This window comes from Pseudomyrmex gracilis, unplaced genomic scaffold (assembly GCF_002006095.1).
Source record: "Pseudomyrmex gracilis isolate BER0280 unplaced genomic scaffold, ASM200609v1 scaffold_276, whole genome shotgun sequence".
Lineage (NCBI taxonomy): Eukaryota > Metazoa > Arthropoda > Insecta > Hymenoptera > Formicidae > Pseudomyrmex > Pseudomyrmex gracilis.
In genome coordinates, this window is record NW_018020860.1 from 146,711 (window position 1) to 168,264 (window position 21,554).

General features: G+C 45.3%; 1 protein-coding gene across 1 annotated transcript in view; it reads left to right on the top strand.

Annotated features, from left to right (window-relative positions):
* Positions 1 to 1,831: 1,831 nt before the first annotated feature.
* LOC109859663 (transcriptional activator cubitus interruptus) overlaps positions 1,832 to 21,554 on the top strand; it is a 41,379-nt gene continuing 21,656 nt past the window's right edge. Inside the window, exon 1 of the mRNA XM_020438131.1 lies at positions 1,832 to 1,885. Coding sequence (XP_020293720.1) covers positions 1,845 to 1,885 — 41 coding nt within the window. The 5' untranslated portion in view covers positions 1,832 to 1,844. The remainder of the gene's footprint in view (positions 1,886 to 21,554) is intronic.

Consider the following 21,554-nt stretch of genomic DNA (forward strand, 5'->3'; position numbering starts at 1 on the left):
AAACCATCTTCAGTGTATCTGTTACAGTTATAAGACAAACTTTATATTTTGTATATATGTATAAAAGGAGATTAGTCAGTAAATATTGGTATATAAAGACGTACCGATATAGGTTTTAATTAACAATCCTTCATGTTCAAGAGATGTCTGTATGTTAGTCACAAAAGTGTCAATATAATAAAATGTGTGGTAATGTCAATACATCGTCTTGTACTGGCATATCCAAAGGAGCCCGAGGAAACACCTCAATATCAGAATAAGTTAAACAGCTTTCTTAAACGTTTAAGTATTGGGACCTTATGTTCAAAAATTGTATCTTAACAAATTTCAAGCGTCAAAACTTCGAGAGATTAACTTCGCTGCGTGTGTACGTAAAATGAAAATTGTCGCGCGCGGAATCAGAAACAGATTTAGTCGCTTGCGCGTTGCCACACCGCGTGCCGATCGGATTGGACGCGCATGCGTCTAGCCGGCACCTTCTTGCGTCGCTGTCGCTTTGATTCTCATTTCTCCACGCACGTAATCGGTATCCCGACGATAATCCTTTATCGCTAAAGAGCCGGAGAATCGTAGGCAGATACGAATGCGATTTTCAAAACCTGTTATGGTCGTTCCGGAGCCTCCAAGGTGGTCTACAATTGCAGTAATAACTCAATTATCCTCTCTGGACTTCGTGCCCGCCTATCTGCCTCTTTTACTCTCAAATCTTTCACTCCGTTCCTCCTTTACCCTCGTCTCTCTTTCTCGCTCGTCTCTCCTTTCTCCACCGCCACGTATCTTCTCTGTCCCCTCTTCATCTTTCTCCTTGCGGTCTCTTCCTTCTCCCTTTGCGGTTTCTTCCTCCTTATACCTCGATTCGATCCCCTCTGCGCGCTCTACCGACCGACCGCGCCACCCTCCTTGTGGAACATAATAAACCCTTCGATCCCATCACGATCTTTCCATCCACATATTATTAGGGCCTTGCACACACGCCGGGAGTTCGGGCCCCGACTATATACCCCCGTCGAGTGCGCGGACTAGAATTGTTGTTTCACGATTAGCTTATAGACCGCGGTGAGTCGCTTTATCTTTATTTACTTGCATATTGATCGCAGCGGTAAATATTCGGTTTTGTTTTTTTTTTACACATTTGTTTTCTCTGTTTGGAGAAATATTCTAAGAAAAATCTTGTGTGACGTAACGCGTGAAAATGTGATTCTCTCTCTCTCTCTCTTTTTAACGAATTAAAAGATTTTTTAATAAATTAAAAGGACGACGTGTATTTTTCTAAATTTTTTTTTGTCAAAAAGTTACATCAACATCGCAGCGTTCTCGTTACGTCGGCTAATCGTGAATACCCCAAGTCCGAGCGACACGGTCGCGAGCATAAATCAAAGCGACGATCGCCAACAGAGAGAGCTTTCGGTTAAATCGTTATCTACCGCGGCAGATTCGGCTCCGTCTCGATAAAATATAATATATTTTCTCGTCGCGAGAAAGGAAATCTTCGTAGACAGCCGGAAGAAAGACGGAGTCGGACACAAAGAAAAGGAGAAAGCAGAACACGACGCAGCGAGCGGAAGAAGGAGAGACTGCGCGGTACCGCGTGCCGGAGGCACCATGGGTTCGCTCCAGACTAGAGGGGTTAAGCCAAAGCCCCATCGATCATGGGATCCAGCCAGTCCACGATCCCATGACTCTGACCATAAAGCCTCGTAAGACCCGCGCCAAAGAGAAGTTCGAGCGAGAGCCGACAAGAGAAAGAGAGAGAGAGAGAGAGAGAGAGAGAGAGAGAGAGAGAGAGAGAGAGAGAGGGAAACGAGTTGGACCCTGTAACCGTGAACTCTGCACGCCGCGGCTTTATGGCAGTACGACGACGTAGAATTACCCCCGTCGTAAGCAGGTATATACTTAAATCTCGCGCGCGCATGCATGTAAGTCGCGCACGAAAATTACGTCTGTGCGCGAACGATCAATATTGTGGAAAATCTCTCGTCTGTGTATTACAAAGGAGGTGCGGCGCGATTTATTCGTTTCCCCCGCTCACGTTGTGATTGGGGGGCTGATGTTGTCGATTGAGATTCCACCAACATCAAACCTGACAGTATTTAAAACACAATGTTCACGCAAATAAAAAGCATTTGTCAGCAATTTTAACGCAATTCGAGTCAAAACCAAATTTGTTTTGTCATCGCGAAGTCACAACATTGTGTACATTTCTATTATCCACGAGTTTTGAAAGTGAAAACTTGTTGGCGCTGTAGTGGTCTGTTTTCCCAACCCGAGTCATTGGTCGCATTGCCAACCACGTGACTCTCCGCTGTTGTTGACTCCATCCTTCGGTCGGAGATAGCTCACTCCCTCGCTTCCGCCCTCCTCCTCTTTCCAATTCGTTGCCCCCTTCACCCCCGCGGTCAGTTCTCTCTTTCCCTACCTCCTTCCTTCCTTCCTTCCTTCCTCGCGAAGCCAATCTTCCATCCCTGGAGTAAGACATTGAGGCACCTGCTAGAGTCCAGCTCAATCAGGGAGTATAGCATGTCGGCACCCAGGCCGACGGCGGTAGTGGGAGAGCTTGCACGGCATACCGTGGAACTGTATCCGGACGGAGCAGAGGGGCCCTCGACCGACTGGGTGGTCCTACCGCTTCAGTTGTGTTCCGACGCGCTTCAAGCCAACACTACGAACACACTATTTCTGATCCGCCGGTGTGTTGTGCCCGGCGAGCGGCCGATCTATCGCACGGTAACCTCGCAAATTATATACCGGTTCCGACGTGCTCTTCTGGCGCTCGGTAGCGCCGATTCGATTCATCGGTAGCGATCTTCCTCTCGATCTCTGTTGAAGAAACTATATCCGATGTTTAGTTTTGCCGATGAAACAAAGTGAAAACAAGAATTAGTTTCGAACGATTTGCCGAGCCAAACGGAAAACAATAGTAATTGCGGTCGAAGTTCGTTTCAAATGCAACAAAGACGACATACCGAGCTATTTGTTGAGTTTGTCAATGGAAGAAAGGAAGAGATTTTTTTTGTTGTTGCAGTCAATTTAGACCATGAAAGTTTCTCGTTTGAAATAAAAGTGAAACAAAACGCATAAATTATATAGTGTTGTTGATCTAGTTAATGATCGATCTGACATTCTTGACAAAGAAGCGTCGATAAACAATAAGTGACTGCGAACCTTCGTGCGTTCAAGTTTTGCACGTCGAAGAGGTGTTTCGTGTAGCAGAGAAAAATCGACAGGCGAGAAATCCTCTGTAACGTAAAAAAAAGAAAACGCCGGAAACGGAATTTTGTGAAATCGGTGGAAAAGATAAAGGCGACAAAGATAATTCTTCTTTGCCGCTGAAGCGGAACGAAGTCGATAGCAGCAAAGTGCGAATAAAGGAGAAGGTATAAGAAACGATAACGACAAGGTGGCGCGGGGTGTAATCAAATGCGGGTTTATTTAGAACGGCTTTGATAAAGTGGTTAGTGCGAAAGCGTGGATCGGGCCAATCATACCTGATTGCCTGGACGTGAGTTGTGCGAACCGAGAGGAAGAGAGAGAGGGAGAGAGAGAGAGAGAGAGAGAGAGAAGAAGGGAGAGAGAGAAAGGCTAGTCGTCCACCATCGTGGCTCGTTGCTCACGTCGAGGATGAAGACGTCTTCGCGCCGGAGGATGTTACGTGCCACGTGATTCATAGCAACGTCCTTTTACTTTTGTCAATCGACAATCGTGCGCGCGTTATCACCTAATTCCTTCTTCTCCGACCGAAATATGTCTGTTCGCAAAGTGACTTCGCTTTGACAAACAAGTAAGTTTCGAACTACTTTTAAAACTACTTTGATCGCGAGAGCTTCAAGAGCTTCTGTCTTATTTACATTCGAGAAAAACCGATTAGAGATCAAGGATGACGAAACAAGATACGGTGACGTGCGTTTATTAAACCTCTGAATAAAATACAACGAGTAATTTCAACTCGAGGAAATGCGTTCGAAAGGACCCGTTGTGCTTATTTTTTTTTCTTTCTTTTTCGACAAATTTTCCAGTTCCTGCAGCCTTTCTGCGGACGAAAAAAAAAAAAAAAGGTTTCAACGCTTTTGAAACTTTCTAGTCTAGGTATGCGCGCACCGACGACCCTCCGAGCGGAGCTATTCAACGTTTCCTTCGTATTCTTTCTCGGAGAGAAGTCTCACCGGTGGACGTGGCTTGTGTGTCCCGGGATTTCTCTCTCTACGAAACGCCTAATTCCCAATTTCTATTCCCGCCGCACGTTACCTTGCTTTTGTGACGAAGGGCCCAGCTTTCGCCGCTTTTCGGATACGCACGGGTCTTCGGGCGCGAGAAATATCTCTATTATTGTCATGGAGATGGACCGACGTTTGCTTGTTGACCGACGTCACGCGTCGGTGTCATATATATATATTCGGTTGTTAACTTCACGTCGTTGCGAAAGAGTTTTTTTTCGAATATTTTCAATCAAGCAAACGATCCTCCAATATTTCGAAATCCTATCGACGATCTTAAAAATCCCGCTCCGCGATTTTTATTACATTCAACTTTGCGGGGCAAAGTCGCGCGAGAAATGAGACGCTACGCGGAGAGACTTCCACGCGGGGATCATCCGCGAACGTTTTGTCCCCCGTAATGGAGAGGAACCGGCAAGAGGCTATCGCATATATACAGACGGACGGACACACAACACACGAAGAACCAGTTCTCTCATTTCATTGCGTTCGTTGTCCGATAATGACGCATAGCATGGCGGGTCTGTGCGCGCGGCAAGCGTTATATAGCGCGCGTGTGAAAGCAGCATCGCGCGACGCGCGAGAGCAAACACTACACACGAAAGGAGAGAGAGAGAGAGAGAGAGAGAGCGCCTCCGTCGAATAGAAATTTTCCTCCCACGTGAGGAGCCGAGTCCGGTCCAGCGGATCCGAGAAGGGAGAATTATGCCCCTGCCCCGCGGAGATACCGCAGCCGCTAATTTACGGCAATCACAGGATTTTCGCACAAGGGCAAAAGAAAGGACCGACCGGGAGCTGATCTCTTCTCTAACGAGTGTTCGAGGGATCGTTTACGCGATTACCGACATTTTCACGAGATTGAATTTGTGTTCGCGGTCCGATCTCGGAGGAGAGTCGCGCGCGTCTCTCTCTCGCTTATCCCCCCGGTTTTTCTCGTTTCTTTTCAAACATCGTGTATAACATATAATAGATATAAGTAAATATGTATGTAAGAAGCTTCAAGATTTTTTAAACAAACAAAGGCTTTGTCAATGGCTGTTGAAGCAAACACAGATGCTGATGTGTGAGTAGTTGAATCAATTTATTAACTTAATGCAGAACGTTTTCGACCTTGTATTAGGTCTTTCTCAATACAATTAACCTTTTCGCTCCGGGGATTTTTCCTTTAAAATTGACCTCGCATTTTAGCTGAAAAAGTTAATAATAACCTGCTACCCCCCCTTCAAAGTTAATTTTGAAGGTCAAAGAAGTAACCAGGATTTTTTTCAATTTTTTTCCTAAATTTAGTGCATTAAATTGACCTTATAAACATCTATTACGTTTGCTTTTCTTGCTGGTCCATATATGGACCAGTCCCGGAGCGAAAAGGTTAAATTATTGTTGTAAAAAGTCATCGCACAGCGCTGTCAGAAATGTTCATGTCGCAAAAGCAGACCAGACCAACACTTTACAAGTTGAATAAAGCGACTGAATAATTTTAATTGTATTGAGAAAGACCTAATACAAGGTCGAAAACGTTCTGCATTAAGTTAATAAACTGATTCAACTACTCACACATCAGCATCTGTGTTTGCTTCAACAGCCACCCTTGTAGGAATTGACGAACGGCCCAGTATTGGGTCAATATCAGCAAACGAGGCTCGATATTGGTACGACAGTAGTAGCCAGTACTGGGCGAATATGCTTAATGATTAGATCGGGCCAACGCTGGCTCTTAAGCTCGGCACGATACTTACTTCCGAGATTGGTCAGATATGGATTTAAAGTATTGGCACAATGTTCCAATTTTACTGACACTGTGTACACAAAATATTCACAATTATTCACAAGATACACTTAAACACAATTATCAAAATGCAAACTAATTCAGAGTATTCTGTGAAAACTATAATCTAGCTGATCAGGTTAGGTTAGGTTAGGTTAACTTTCCAAGATCAGTAACTTATGACGCTAACAATGCATTGACAAAGCCTTTGTTTGTTTATATAATAGATAGTTTTTGAGTGCAAATAAACACGCGAGCGCGGGATGCCGTAGCACGGACGTGATTGGAGATTTACGATAAAAACAATTTTTTTGTTTTCTGTGCAAATACAGCGATCGTTGTTGCGAAATTCTCAGTCGTCTCACTGCTGCAATTTGACTTCTTAATTCTGGAGACTAATTTAGAATTAATCTTTTTGTCGATAAGAAGATCACACACTAAAATGTTGTTAAAAAAAACAAAATGCAAATTTTGCTCAAACTTTTCCGAGACACCTTGTATAGATACGCGCGCTCTCGTACAAGGATATACTCTTAACTGCGAAAGATATACGACGATCGGCACGTGTGTTACTCGAGTAATTAGCGAACGCTTCGTTCGAGTGGATGTTAATAGACGTGTCTAAAACGGTTATAAATCAGCGAAGTTATATTAACCGTCGAGCAAACGTGTTGCCTCGAAAATAAAGAAACGTATATGAGGCATTGATGATTAGCAACAAAGGTCGTTTGCAGATACTCTACATTATTTGTTTGCGTTGCAATCAGCACCTTGTCACGTACCGACGTTTCCGCGAAAAGTATAGCAATTAAAAGTAATTAGTGCAATCTTGCGCGCGATGTAATTGTTTAAGTGTCAAGCAACGAACCGTAAGTTTCGAAAAAGAAAAACGTCATAAATCTTTAGAATAAGTTTTGTTTTTTTTTCTTTCGGGATCTAATTCTGTGTTATATATATATATTTATATTCGGAAATTTTGTGAGAAAGGAAACGCGTGAGACGCGCATTGAGACGTTTTCGGGGGCGACGAGGAGCATCAAGCCGATCCTGAAGAGGAGAGCGCGACGGGTTGTTTGCTCTCGCTCGGATTTTACGGCTCCGACAAGCCAAGTCGGACAATTACTGGTTGTTAAACTCTGACTGTGCGCTCCGGCAAAGCGATCGCGAAAGTCAGCGACCATGTCAGGGCCAGCTGCGGGGGCTCGCTACTCTCTCTCTCTCTCTCTCTCTCTATCGCGAAGACTTCGCGTTTTGATAATTACGCATTCAACTTCGTTTAATAAAAATATAAATCACGCATGCGATGTAAAAATATATTGCAACAAAGAAGATACACAGTGTGGAGACTCACACGCGCGCACATACACAGCCGATCTTCCTCGAGTCTCTCTCGTTGAGAGTGTCTCGCGCGCGTCGGATATTAACGAGGGTCAGCGCCTGCGAGCCGGACAAGACACGTTTCAGATCCCGCTGGCTAAAATTCCTGCGTTTCACGGGCAATGAGCGCGCGCGCGCGCGTTACCGCGGAAAATACGATGAAGAAATTACGCACGGAGATGCGCGCGCGGATCTCTTAATTCTGACGAGACAAGCGGTACCGCCCGCCCCCTCCGTCTCTCTCTCCCTTCTCCCGTCTTCTCTCTTGGTCGGGAGAGAATCGTCTCTCTATGAGCGCGGACGAACCTCACGGCCTCATATTCGAGCCCGGACAACCAGCAATTATCTTTACTAAACTAGAGATCCACGTGATTACACGGTTACTCCGGTTATAGTTTCGCGGATGCGGGATCTCTCATCTCTTCCCGATCGGTGTCTATCTCTTTCTCTCTCTTGTAAATTGCAACTCATCTCTCGAATATCAAGCACGATCGATCCGGTAAGGAGATAGGACGCGTCGCTCCTTGGACGTGTACATCTGAGAGTTCATCTTCATCTAACGTTACAATTTTCACCGCACGGTTCGCGCGCAATTAACAAATTTCGTCTCGAACACATGAGCTGTTCGTTCATCGGTGCGCCGTTTGCAAACACAAATGGCAGCGCAACGGGAAAATTCGAAGAGAAAAAGTTCAACGGAGCGTTAAAACACATCGAACGTACCGCGCGCTCGTTAACGAGTTTCGATCCCGAGGCGATTTCAGCCGGTACCCGAATAAAGAGAGATTGGTTTGTTGTTGTCGGGAGACACACGCGCGACAGCAAACACGACGCACTTTTGATATCGAGTTTGTATGCAAATATTCGAATGATCGCGTTACTTCCGTCCCCGCGATTCTAATTTTCGCCGCATTGCCGGCCAATCGAGCGGAAACTCGCGTTCAATTCTCGCGTTCATTGTCGTGAATTCGCATGACCGACCGACCGGCGCGGTCTTGCGCGCTCTCGATGAGTCGGTTGAATGGGATCGACGATGCGTTCCAAACTGCGTGCGACACCTCGAACTTCTCGCCATTGTTTCTGCTCCGTCGCGAAACAATCGGCGCACATGCCGCGATCGCAAGAGCCAGGGCAAGGGGCGTGTGCCGCACATCACAAAGCCACTCGCCTCGCGACACAGAAAAAAAAAAAAAAAAAAGGGTTAATCGCTTACCCGCGGAGTGTGCGGTTTTGAATCGAATGTCACCGTCGTCGTTGAAAAAGTCAGTTGACCTTCCCGATCGGGTCGATTCGGTACGTCAATAGAGCCACATGCTAAGCTCTTTTACTCGAAAATAAATAATAGATCAACATATTGTTTTCTACACACGTAGGTTAAAAGACCCAATTACTGTCACCCTAAGCTATTTTATTTAAAATATTAAATAAATCCTAAAAAGTTATGCATGAAAACAATCTAACATAGAATGTTAAGTGCAATTAATATAACAAAAAATCCAGCACTCAACATTCGCGTCTAATTTCTTTTATTTTAGGGGGTGACAGTAAATAGCTCTCGCACACATCGTTCTTTTTTAATTATTAAATTTATAAATAAAAATAGAGAATTTTGAGAAACTGTTGTCTTGCCAAGCATCGTTCTTGTACTGGTAAAACAACAGGCCCGATACTGGTGCCACGGATGGTCCAATCTCTAACTTACAGTTTCGCCAAGAGTCGTTCATGTACCGGCGAAACGACTGGCCCGATACTGGCACCACGGATGAGCCAATGTTCAAACTTTAATTTTACCGAAAATCATTTCTGCGATCAACATATTGGCGCCACAATGTTGGCGTCATATAAGTTACTGATCTTAGGCCTATCTGACCACTAAGAATATTTAGCCAGTGTTGGCTAAGATTGTCTTGTTAGTATAAAATTGCAACATTGTGCCAATACTTGAAATCCATATCTGACCAATCTCGGAAGTAAGTATCGTGCCGAGCTTAAGAGCCAGCGTTGGCTCGATCTAATCAGTAAGCATATTCGCCCAGTACTGGCTACTACTGTCGTACCAATATCGAGCCTCGTTTGCCGATATTGACCCAATACTGGGCCGTTCGTCAATTCCTACAAGGGTATGTTCTAAAAACCAAACGTACTTGCACATTATAGTATTATACGGCGTGTGCTGTTTATTATATTTTCATTTTTTAATTAATTTTTGATTAATATTCATAACACTTCCGAATTAATTTGTTTCAAACTCAATGTGTTTTTTTTTCGCTTTCTATAAAAAATTTAAATTACAAAGTACGTGTTTGTTTCTGCTTTTTCTCATCCGCCACGTACATTACAATCATTTTCCGCGCTTATTCCTTTGCGGAAAAGGACTAGCCGAAGCGTAACTAAATCGACGCGACACGGCTCTCAGAGGGGACGCACTTCGTCGCGCGACAATATAATTATTTTGCACGGCCACGCGTGTGAAGGGGAAGAACATGCAAAGGGGATAGGGGGAGAAGAGAAGGTCGGAAATGGAGTCGGCGTGCGCCAAATCGCGCGCCTGTGGCCGCAATGAGCCCTGTAGGGGTTCCCGTTTGTTTGCCAAACAATCGCCGGTTCAATTTGACTGCGATGAAAACAACGAGTATTGCGATCGTTGCCTTCTCGAGAACGCCGAGCGGGAAGAGATGAGAGTCACGTCAACAAAAAATGCCCAAATTCGATCGGCTCCGGAATCGGAAGCAATCGAAACCAACTGTAGACTTGTCGATTTTTACTCGAGTGTAACTGAAAATATTTTCATATATACGTGATGCAAATTCAGCACCCTATATGAGAGAAAAAAATTATTTCGACATATATATATATAACCACATTCTCTGCATAACATCCTGCAAAACGGCTCTTACAACCCAATTTATTTCGTTCATTAGTTTAATACTCTCTAAATCAAACGTAGTTTATTGCATTAAGTGTAACAGTTGTCAGGCCTCATACGTTGGGCAAACAAAGAGATTGTTACTTTCGCGGATAAATGAACATAAGAAGCACATTTGTCGTGCATCGTCGCAGCATTCGGTGATTACGGACCACCGTTTAAAGTATTCTCATGATTTCGATTGGGAAAATGTTACCGTGTTAGATGAGGAGCACTCTTACTCTCAAGGCGTTTGATTTCGGAGATGCTTTGTATTAAAATGCAACCGATGAGTCTTAATTTACAGAGCGATACTGATTTGCTTGATAAGACATATTTGCCTCTTATCGATCGGTTCAAGAAAATTTAGTTCTGAGCGATCGATTTTTAATACTGTTGTCAGATGTCTCTGTTTGCGCATACCGACTTTCGTTTTAAATTTTCACATCGTTTGTGAGCATTTGACTTTCGACATCGAAAAGTGACAGTCGTTTTTATTTTAATATCTATTTTTTGGACTGCGTTTTGACATGTGAAGGTCTTTTGACATTTATATTGACAGCTATGTAAGTTTTTGTAATTAGTTGCTTCTTGTAATCCTTAATTTTATTTTTATATATTTTATTTTATTATTTGTACAGGCATTTGTCTGAAGATGATCCAAACCCGGGATCGAAACGTTACGTTTTTTAAACGATTTTTACAATAAATCCTTAATATTTTTTTCACACACTAACATCCGTGTTTAGGCTCTTATTGGCCCTTTGACCTTCCTTTTATAGTTTAATACTACAGAGCCCGAAGAAAACTTCTTGTTTATTATTAATTTAAAAATATTTTATTTTCTTGCAAATATTGTATACGGACGTGTGTGTGTTACTGATTCAAGCGTGGAAAAGAAGAGCTTTGAGGTTTGTTTGAGACGCGATCAAAGCTATTTATCGCCGACGATCTTTAATCTTCCGAGGATAATGATTTCTAGATCATGCTGACTCGTTTAACATCAATACTCTCTCGCGTAATTCTATCCCGTCGATCTTCTCGTTTTCCTTTCTCTCTCTTTCTCTCTCTCTCTCTACAAGTTGTCCTGCCGACAATGCGCCAGTCGCTATAAATATATATATGCACGCGCGCGCGCGAATACGTCGCGACTGTCGCCACGTGCGAAGCAGTTCCGAGGGATCTCTCCTCGCGCTCTTTCGCCCCGTTTTCCTCTCTCGCTCCCTCGACAGAGATCGCGGGTTTCTCTCTTCGGCCTTCGGTTCCTTCAACCTCGCACTCCTCCGTCTTCGGCACCCTTCTCGCGCTCGAGGGACCGACTTCGGAGGAATATTCCCGGTCGACATTTTTCTCGTAGGAATGCGGAGTCGTTACGTTCGCGAGGCGTTACGATCGAAACACGCCCGGGATGTTCTTACCGGTTCCACGGACTCGGAGAAAGAAGGTTGTTTCTGTCGGGAATTCGAGATCGCGGCGAAGTGTCACTTCAACGCGAAATTGAAGAGTCTCGAAAGCTCGCCAATCCGGCGAGCAAACTCGACTGCTCTTGCTGACAATCGATTTCATGAAGAATTGTCTAGAAGATCCTCACTAGAGAAAAATTTACACAAACGACAAAATTATGTTCGTTTAAAAATGTAATGTAACGGATTTGCTTTTTGGCAACATTGGATTGGACCGCAATACTGTCTGCTACTGGGGGGGGGGGGGACAGACACGGAGCCAACAACAGTTCGGGTTAATTAACATTCGCAATTTTTACGCGAAGGAACAGGATGCAAATAATAAACGTCAAAATGGATATTCAGTGCAAAAAAAAACTTTCTGTACTTTATAAAAAAAAAGTTTTTTCAAAATACAAATTGTACGCGTGATGTTTCCAAGCGCGCGCGAACGTTTCCTGATGAAAACGTTAGAAAGAAGAGACGAAAGAAGTTTAAAAGGAACAGGAAGAAAAGAAAAATGCTGTCGAGACAGCAAGGTTGCAATTTTTTGCCGATGGCCTCAGTGTTATAATAGACATCACGCGGTCACCCTGCGCAGGCTACCGAATTTCGGCCTTCCACGAACAAGCCGCGACGAAAAAAGGTCTGGTAGCAATGAATTAAAGACGTCTTCCGAGTAAATAAACGCCCGTGGGTTTCATTCTTCTATCGAGCCTCGTTATCGTTTTTTTTTTTTATCTTCCTCGTAAAAAAATTTCTACGAACATATCGGCGCATTGACGGTTCAAGACGGTGCAACATCGAGCCACGTCGTCGTGATACGTTAATTACATCTTGTTCTCGTTACGTCGTTCACGGAGACGATAGTTCGAGAATTCTTTCTCGCGTTTATCTGATCTCTCTCATATTCTAGCGTTAGTTTTGGTTCTTCTTTAGGGCCCTGTGAACATCACAAACGCGTCATCCTGGTCCCTTTCGAAGACTCCTCGGGACTCGGACACGAGGATACCCGAAGTAACACGAACGCAATCACGAGGACGAACGCATACGCATGCGCGCGCGCGCGCGCGCTGGAGGACTCTCCGTCGTCGGAGCAGACATTTCTTTGTTATGGAGTCCAGTTCTTTTCTCCGTCCGTAGGAAAGGCTTCGAGTCCGATTCGAAACTAATTCATTTGACTGTTAATTCAATACCATCTCTGAAACACCGTAAACACCGTAGAATTATTTTTATCACTCTTTAAAAAAACTATCGTATAGCAAGGGTGAATTACGGTTGAGAAAAAAGTCTATACTTTGTGCTTTTCCAGTATATAAAGTCGCGTATTCATTCCAGTTATTTAAATATCTCATGTAAAAAAAAACAAACAAACAAACAAAACACAAGGTTTCTCGCGAACTGTCTACCTGGAGGAAGAAATAGTCATTTCGCTCGTAATTCCGAGACAACTTTACGTCCTCGCGAAAGTAACGACGTTGATCGCGTGGAGATCGGATCGTGATTGTTGCTACCGGAATACGAAGGCAGAAACGGCCGGGTAGGCCGGGTCGTGAGAGAAACGTGTACGCTAGTTAGTTAGTCGCGCTCGTGTTAGTAGCCGGCAGGTAGGGCCCCCGTCTCTCTCTCTCGAGCAAGCGGGCGCGCGCGGACGCGCACGGGGATGTGGGGCCCCCGTGGCCCCCGAGAGGGAGATACATATTTGTTACGAGACGATGTCGCTCCTCGGCGCGTACGTGATTCGCCTGCGCGATTCGAATAAAGACCTCCGCCTGGGTGACTTCGTTTCCAGAGGGTGAAGCTCGCCTGGAATCGCGAACATGCCTCCAATAAGGGAGACAGCGATTGACGGGCCCGGCGTTCGAATGCGCAGTTGTTCAGCATTCGATTCCCTTGCTCTTTTTTTTCTCTCTCTTTCTTTCTCGAGAGAGGAAGAGATTGCGTGTCCGGACTCGATAACCACGTGATAACGTTTCGCGTAATAGCCGCGTGTTTGCGCCAATTGCGTGATAAACACGCAATATTGCGCTTCAATTGATACGTTGATTAATACATCGGTACGTTTCACTTTGTGCGTCGATAATTTATAATACACGTTATATATGATCATTACTGTGTGATTGTTTTTCGCAATTGGAACGAAGTCGTTATCGATAGAAGACGCGTTTTTTCTTTGGAGGGGCCGAGGGCATTCTCGTTAAGAATGAGAAGTACAACTTCAACGGGGCTACCAATCTTGTCGATTGTCCAAGTCTTCGCGGTTAATTCCGTCAATCAGGATTTAATTGAAATTCTGCTAAAGGAGGATACCATTGTTCGTGCAAGAGCACGAACGACTCGTCGTCCGGCGATTCGACGCGTTCGCTAATTAAATCTCGCATTTCTCGTATGCGTCGCACGAACGAACTAATTAACGGTGAAAAAAGGTAATGCTCGGCGCGAGTACCCGGTGCGCGCACACCTCGGATTTATTTGCCCGCGTCAAATGATTTAATTACAAGGCGCGGGGCTACGAGATAGCGGTGTAATTCGTCGGAGATCGCATCGGCGCGTCTCGATCGTAAGTCTCTCGGTTAAGTGAAATCTGGGAATTCTCGACGATGGGGAGAGGGGGACGGAGGGGGGAAACCCTTGGCGCCTCGTCTTTTAAAACTCGCGCGCGATCGATCGCGCATCGATCGCTACTTATACGGCGCCTATCTACCTTACGCGGCGGCAATTACTCCCGAGAGAGAATTTCGTAATCTTCGCCACGCGCTTTAAATCGATAATTAAGGCTTAAACCTTATATCCGCGTGTGTGAGCGCGTGGTGTCCGTCCTCTGTATTTCCGTCTCTTTCTGCGCGCGCGTTTAACTCGACGCCACGTCGTCGAGAGCAATCGGTCTCTCGCTCTCTTGTGTGTGTTCCTGGCATTACAATTTTTTTTTTCGCGATCTTCACTAGAGCACTCATTAAGGAAAGACCGGCGGGACGCAAAAGGGTCCCGGCCAGTTCGTAATTAGTGGCACTAACGAGGGACGCGCTTTTTGCGACGCACGTACGCGCATCGGTGTGTATAAGAGCGCGGTGTATATTGCTCGCGAGAATCGATTTTCGACTTTTTGCAAAGATTTGTTTTTCTTTTTTTATGAAAATGATCTGCGGGTAGGACGTTAACGTGCACAACGCGACTGACATTTCTCGTCATGTACCAATCTCCGCCTCGGAGAGAAATTCTACATTTTTTTTTCTTGCGTGAGATTTATATTTTTAAATACCTACATAATTTAAATAATTAATATTTTTTATAATTTGACTTGTAATACAGTCAAAGCGTATTGACGTCATCCTCAAAACACCCGTGATATCTGTTAAAACATCTATCGAGAAGCAACAACTGTAATGTATAGAATTAAGATCCGAAGTCACAAACCTTCGATGCAAGTCTCGATCGAGCAGCCGGAGAGAAGAGAGACCCTGGGCAGGTTTCACCTGTTCTTTTTTCCCCATCTCGAGTGCTATCTCTTTTAAAGGGCCCAAACGCACACTTAGACGTTCCTAGTCCAACCGGTCCACGGACACACAATCATGCCACCGTGTTTCACGGTGTAGCCGAAAAACGCGCCCGAGACGGAAGAAGACCGAGCGAGAGAGAGAGAAACGGAGATGGTGACGTGCGCGCGTGTGTGTGTATATATACTTGGGAGGGATGCGTATATGCGCGTGTATACGTGTATGAAAACAGAGACGCGAGACACTGGCGTAGCAGAATTATTTATGATGCCTGATAGAGACGCGGTTCCGAGGCAACGTTGTCTAAGAAGGCAGGAGACTTGGCTTCACGCACCGGCGCGGCATTCCTTCTGCCTTCCTTCTCGTGCCCTCTCATTCCTGTCCCCTTTCGCTGCACTTTCGTTCCTCTTTTCGCTCGCTCGCTCGTTCGCTCGCCAACTTCATTCTCCCGCGCACTCGTCAACTCTCACATCTCTATAGCTTGAATCGGCTTAATGACGAGGGGATTCAACGCGAATTGCCAATTGTGCGGTGTGTGTTATTGTAAACACATTCTTAGGCAGTCGTGGAGGGACTGAAGAAGGTTCTTCTGTAGGTTTGTAGTGATGCGACACGGAAGAGAGAAATAACTCAGCGAGCAAAAGAAGCTTCTGTTAGATTGGCTCGTCGATGGTTTGCTCTCTCTCTCTCTCTCTCTCTTTATTTCTCTCTCCGGAATATCGCAATGTTGATATAGAGTGTATAATTATTTTGTGTACATTGTTCGAATCACCTGTCTTAACCTTGCCGCGTACATGCGGCGTTCGAACAGGGGTAAAATGAATACAAGTGGATAATGACGGTTAAGCGTTCGCCCACGGGAAAGTTATAAAGGACGATTTTTAACAGTCAAGCTCGTACACGCCATGCTTCGTGCCGAGACACGCCGCGATCCTTTTTTTTTTTTTTTTTTTTTTTTTTAACGCATTTACAAACACCTGCTCTATCCGAGTACATTGTATTTCTATATAATAACGTGGGATAATAAGTGAGGAATGATCAATGACAGCTGAGAAAACGTGCCCATAAGCAAGAGACTCTTTACTCCATTCGAGTTAAAGATAATTGTTGCAACAATTTATACGACGTGTTGTAGTTTTTTGTTGCACATTTGACTTTAGAATTCACGCAGCAAAAATGTTACTACGTTTCTTAGAAAATTACATTGAAAGGCTCTTGAGATTAATTTTTTTATAAATTTAAATATAATTTCATGTACATGAGAAACTATATACACAGTTTAATAAAAAAGAAATAAATATTAACAATATGTGCACACATCGTGAATTTGAATAATATTCTTCTTCCACGTATTACAGCTTTATTATTTTCGTCCGTCTATGAAGAAGTCTCTTGTAAGAAATTTCTTTGAACAGGAAGAGAGAGAATGGGAGAGAAAGAGAAAGAAGAGGGGGGGGAGACAAGTGCATCCATCGTACGGCGAGAGCGTGAGCGCCCCCGCGCCGCGGTTGCCCCGCAAGCGTAATAACTTAATTACGCGATGCCGCGGCGGGATAACGTTCGGGTGTTAAGCATGGGGGCCACAGAGGTTAAAGCGGGGCCCCGAAAGTTTCCGCTCGCGGGGACCAGAAGAGGTGGGTGGAAGACGGGGCCACTTTGGATTGTGGGTACTACGAGAAGCGTGGGCGTCTTGCTCTTTGGCCCGCGGGAAGTTTTTTGTGGGACGGACGCAGAGCCGCATTCTCTTATTTATTACCCGGAATATTAAGTTACCCACCTTATACCAGGGGGCACCATAAGGCCCCCATGGATTCTCGTAACTATCACCACCACCACCACTGCCATCAGCAGCGGCAAGAACACAACAGCAACAATAACAACAGTAACAACACCGACTCGGTTGCATCTCGTTTCATTCTCGTCGCTTCTTCCCCCTCGGGACAATCGTCGGGATGGCGGAGGGTTCCGATACCCCGTAGCGCGTTCTTCGGCTTCATCGGCCGAAGGATCCCGCGGAAAGTCTCTCTCTCGTGAGAGAGAAGATACATAGGAGGTAGTCCTCTATCGCGGATTGGAGATCTAAATTGATTTTAGATCCCGGGACTCGATTGGTCCGGTCCGGAGTATAACTCGGCGTTAATTAAGAGAGACCGCACCGCCGTCTCAATATCGGGTGAATACTCGGCATTGCGAAATTATGATTTGTTGCTCTTGCCACCGGTGTTTTCCTTTCGTACATTGAACCTCGCGTGTCGCCTTCGAGAGCGACTCAAAATATCTATTCACGTCAAAGTGCCAAAACGTAGTTGAATTTTTAGTTTGGCCAAAAATACGCGGAATACACTCCACACGTGAGAAACGTCGTCGAATTTTAAATAGCCAGATATATATTTTTACGACAAAAATAGCGGATCACGAAATGTAAAACGTCGGAATCGACGACTTGTTGCGATCACGAGGACGCAATGCGAAATTTAAAGAACGAAGATAGACGGTAAAAAAAGGAGCGAGAGAGAGAGAAAGTAGAGAGATGGGATGAAACTGTTTTTGCGTGCGCACAACGCGGCACGATGTTGAGCGCAGCGGCGAGACGGGGCCAGGTATACTATACTCTCGCTAAGGTCGGAATACGAAACAAAACGAAAAAAAGGGGGAGAAAGAAAAAGACCGAGGAAGAGAGAAGCGGGCGAAGGGCCTAGGGTTCGCAGCCTGTTTCGGTCGTTCATAAATCCTCCATCTTAGCTCTCCGTTCTCTCTCTCTCTTTCTCTCTCTCTTCTCTTCTCTTCTTTTCTTCCCTCTCGCGCTTTCTCGCACACACGCGCACCACGAATGCAGCTGAGCACACACCGACCCACCTTACTTTCTTATCCAATTTCTTATCCCCCTTCCCTCTTTCCCTGCCGTTGTCCGAGTCATTATAGTCCACGGCCTCTCATTTGTTTCCCTGCCTAAGCTCCTATTCTGCGTGCCGAGAGAGTACGGGGGGGGGGGAAGGGGGTAGTCACCCGCGCGCAGACTCAACCCGAAATTCTCGGGTCTCTTGGCGGGTTTGAAATATATAAAGTCAAAGCGCGCACCGAACTCTCTGACGTAAACAAGTGTGCGAAAACAAACGCGAAGAAATTTATATATCGCGACAGGTTTGATGAGTTTTTTTTTTTTTTTCTGCAATCAGATCGGATTGGGTGATCAAGCTCCCCTCTCTAACATCGAGAGATCGCTCGACACGCGCGCGATTATGTTGTTCCGCTTTACACACGAGTTTATCTCCGAGACCATTACCGCGCAAATTATCCGTAGCGTTCAGTTCGAGAATAACCAACTTCTTCGGGAGAACTCAGTCGAATGAATTCAGACAGTCAAGATAGCGCGTTTCTCGTTTTTTTCTCTCCTTCGCGATTATACTATAAATACATCCCATTCCGCTTCCTGAAGTTGCATGCGCGCGCGTCTTTTGCTTATTCATGAAGTTAAGCGGCGCGGCATAATACTTCGCTTTGCTCGCATCCAACTCGCATCCGATTTGAGTATCTGCTCTCCTTCTCTCTTTCTCTCTCTCTTCGCATTACGCGCATTTCCGGTGATCCCGTCGATCGCGATTACATTACATTCCCGGTGATTCAATTATGCGTTTGACTTTATGGCGCAGTTTCCGGACGTTGATACGCCCCTGGTGCCTATCGTGCACAGGTTGCATCCGGACGTGCATAGGTGTCCGGCGTGTGTACCCGCGAGACGCACATCGAAAAGGTGATGCGCGCACGCGTGCACGCGTCTCCGTGTTGGTGAGTTTCGTGGTATAGAGGGCGGCGGAGGTGGAGGTGTGTCGACAATCAAGATTACGTGGGCGGATACACGCGCGGCCCAGCGCCGGCGGCCTGGCAGTGCTGTGTGTCCCGCTTCTTCTTCTTGCCCCGGTCCACCTTCGCTCTCTTTCATTTTCTCTGTCTCTGTCTCTCTCTCTCTTTCTCTCTCCCTTTGCTGCGCGTTCTGTCCCGTTCCCCTCCAGCGCTGCTCATACCTGGGCCCTATGTAACCTTCCCTTTCCTTCCCTTCTGGGACCCACCGGTTTGCTCAGCCACCGACGCGTATGCTCGCGTATATACCAGTATCTCCCGCGCGCCACACTATTTACAATTCGCTCGGTATCTTATGCAAGTGCGAGTGCACAATATCGAGAGCGCGCATCCCTTCTCATTCAATTCCAAATTGAGAACCGGCTGGATTCCGAATTGACTCGCCTCGCGTCCGCGAGAAATGTTTACCGCCTCGCACCGGATCTTATAAATTTGTTTTCTGAAATTCCACGCACACGCATATCGATGTTTTAAATATATATATTAATTAAAAAATCACCTCGTTGATTTTTTCGCCCACAAGTCCCAAGGGTTTTACGAGAGCGGCATCAAGGCCCTAAAGAAACGTTGGCAACAAGTTGTAGATCAAGACAACGGTCAACACATTGTGGACCAAATTAATTTTTATAAATGTCCATTTTGTGTTTAAATTTTATACTAAAAATCCGCAGAACTTTTCCATCAACCCAATATATATATATCGATGTTTTAAATATATATTTGTCGCGCACAATAAAACTAGAATAATTTAATGAACTGATAAAACACGACAACAAATCAATTCAATTAAAGGAGTGTGTTCCGTGTACGCACACTTGCCATTTCGTGTAATTAAATTTGAAGTTACAATTAATGGTCAAATTCTGAGATTACTTTCTCTTCCCATCTGTGAAACTGGTCCGGTGACACCGAGATTGGTCCGGCCACCGCCGTCCCTGTGCCTTCCTCGGACTTCGCGCCCGGAGAACGCGTCATAGTAGTGGTGGTGGTGGTAAAGGATTCAAGATAAATTCATGAGCGCACGATGTCCTCCTCACGACTACGTAGCCGCGCGCGCGCACCTCGATCAGCTCGGGCATGTAAATGTAAAGGAGGCTTTGCGAGCGGAGCGCATTTTATTAGCGCGCAAACGGGGAAAGGGTTCGAGACGGTGGGACGGCGGAGAGGCAAGAAAGACGGGAACCTTGTAGGCTCACGCTTTTGGACCGATCTCGCTTCGCGCGAGCACACGCGCGATTACACCGGCGTTTGCATGAGACAGAAAGAGAGAGGAAAAAAGAGAGAGAGAAAGAGAGAGAGAAATGGAGAGATAAAGAATTTAAAGAGGGATCGGGCAAAAAAATAAATTATACAAGGAATATCCATGTGAACCGAATATCTGGTCGCAAATTTGCATCGTACTTTCCAACAAAGTTTCACCTCTCTCGTATACACTTTCTTGGAAACGTTTTTTTTTTTTTTTTTTACAACCTGCGAAACGTGTAATAAGTCACGGGAGTGGAGTTCGTAAAGAGAAAATGATTACAAAGTTACTCTCGTGATGTAACGTTTCGTGTCGAGACACGAACGCGGCGCAAGCTGGATTTTATTTCGGAAATAAGATGTTCCAAAACGCGTAAACTCAATTTCGCGCGATCGTCGGTTTCTTTTTTTCTTTCTTCTGACATCGCCGGTGGCAATGAGAACATACGCTCGGAGAGAGACTCGTGTCATCTCGCCCGCGAGATGCGAGAATCATAATTTCGAAGACGGACGGAATGAAGCGTGTCGCGTTACGTGACAAAAAAGGGAAGTTCTGTGTAGGTTCTGTGTCATGTTCGTGCCATGTTGTACATTAGGTTGTAGGATGCCAACCGTCTCTCTCTCCGCGCGGCGAGAGAGCGGGGAAGAACGCGAGAAGCGAAGATGAAGAGAGGCGGCCGGATTCGCAGGTAATTGTACGAGGCAATCACGAGCGCGTTACGGCGTTCTACCTAAAAAGCGTGACAAAACGCGCAGGTAGCGCTCTTCTAGCTGCGTGCGCGGAAAGAGAGAGAAAGAGAAGAGGAAAGAAGAAGAGACCGCGCGGGAGCATAACTAAAATCTTCATCAGCGAACTGAAGAAATTTACGTCGATGTGTATCTTCGACGCGGAGAAAATCTCCGAGAGACGCGAGAAGAGAATTGTATTCTACGTTTTCTGTTTAATTCGATAAAAAGACGCTCTCTCGAAACGTCGTTCGAAAACCACGAGAGATTATCGTCATCGCTCGAGCGTTCGGTTTGATTTCTTCGTTTCGATAAGTCGTCCTTCGATTCGACCCGATCCGTCAATAGAGTCATTAGTCACAACCCTCGGTGTGTATCTGTTATATTCGTCTACCTGCGAGGCTCTTTCTCTCTTCGAATACCGATCTTTTCTGTCCGCAACAAATGCATCCCACGTGTTGCCTTTACAAAAAAAAAAAAAAAAAAAAAAAAAAAAAAATACCTCATTATGTCCCTCATCTTCCGGAAACTTTG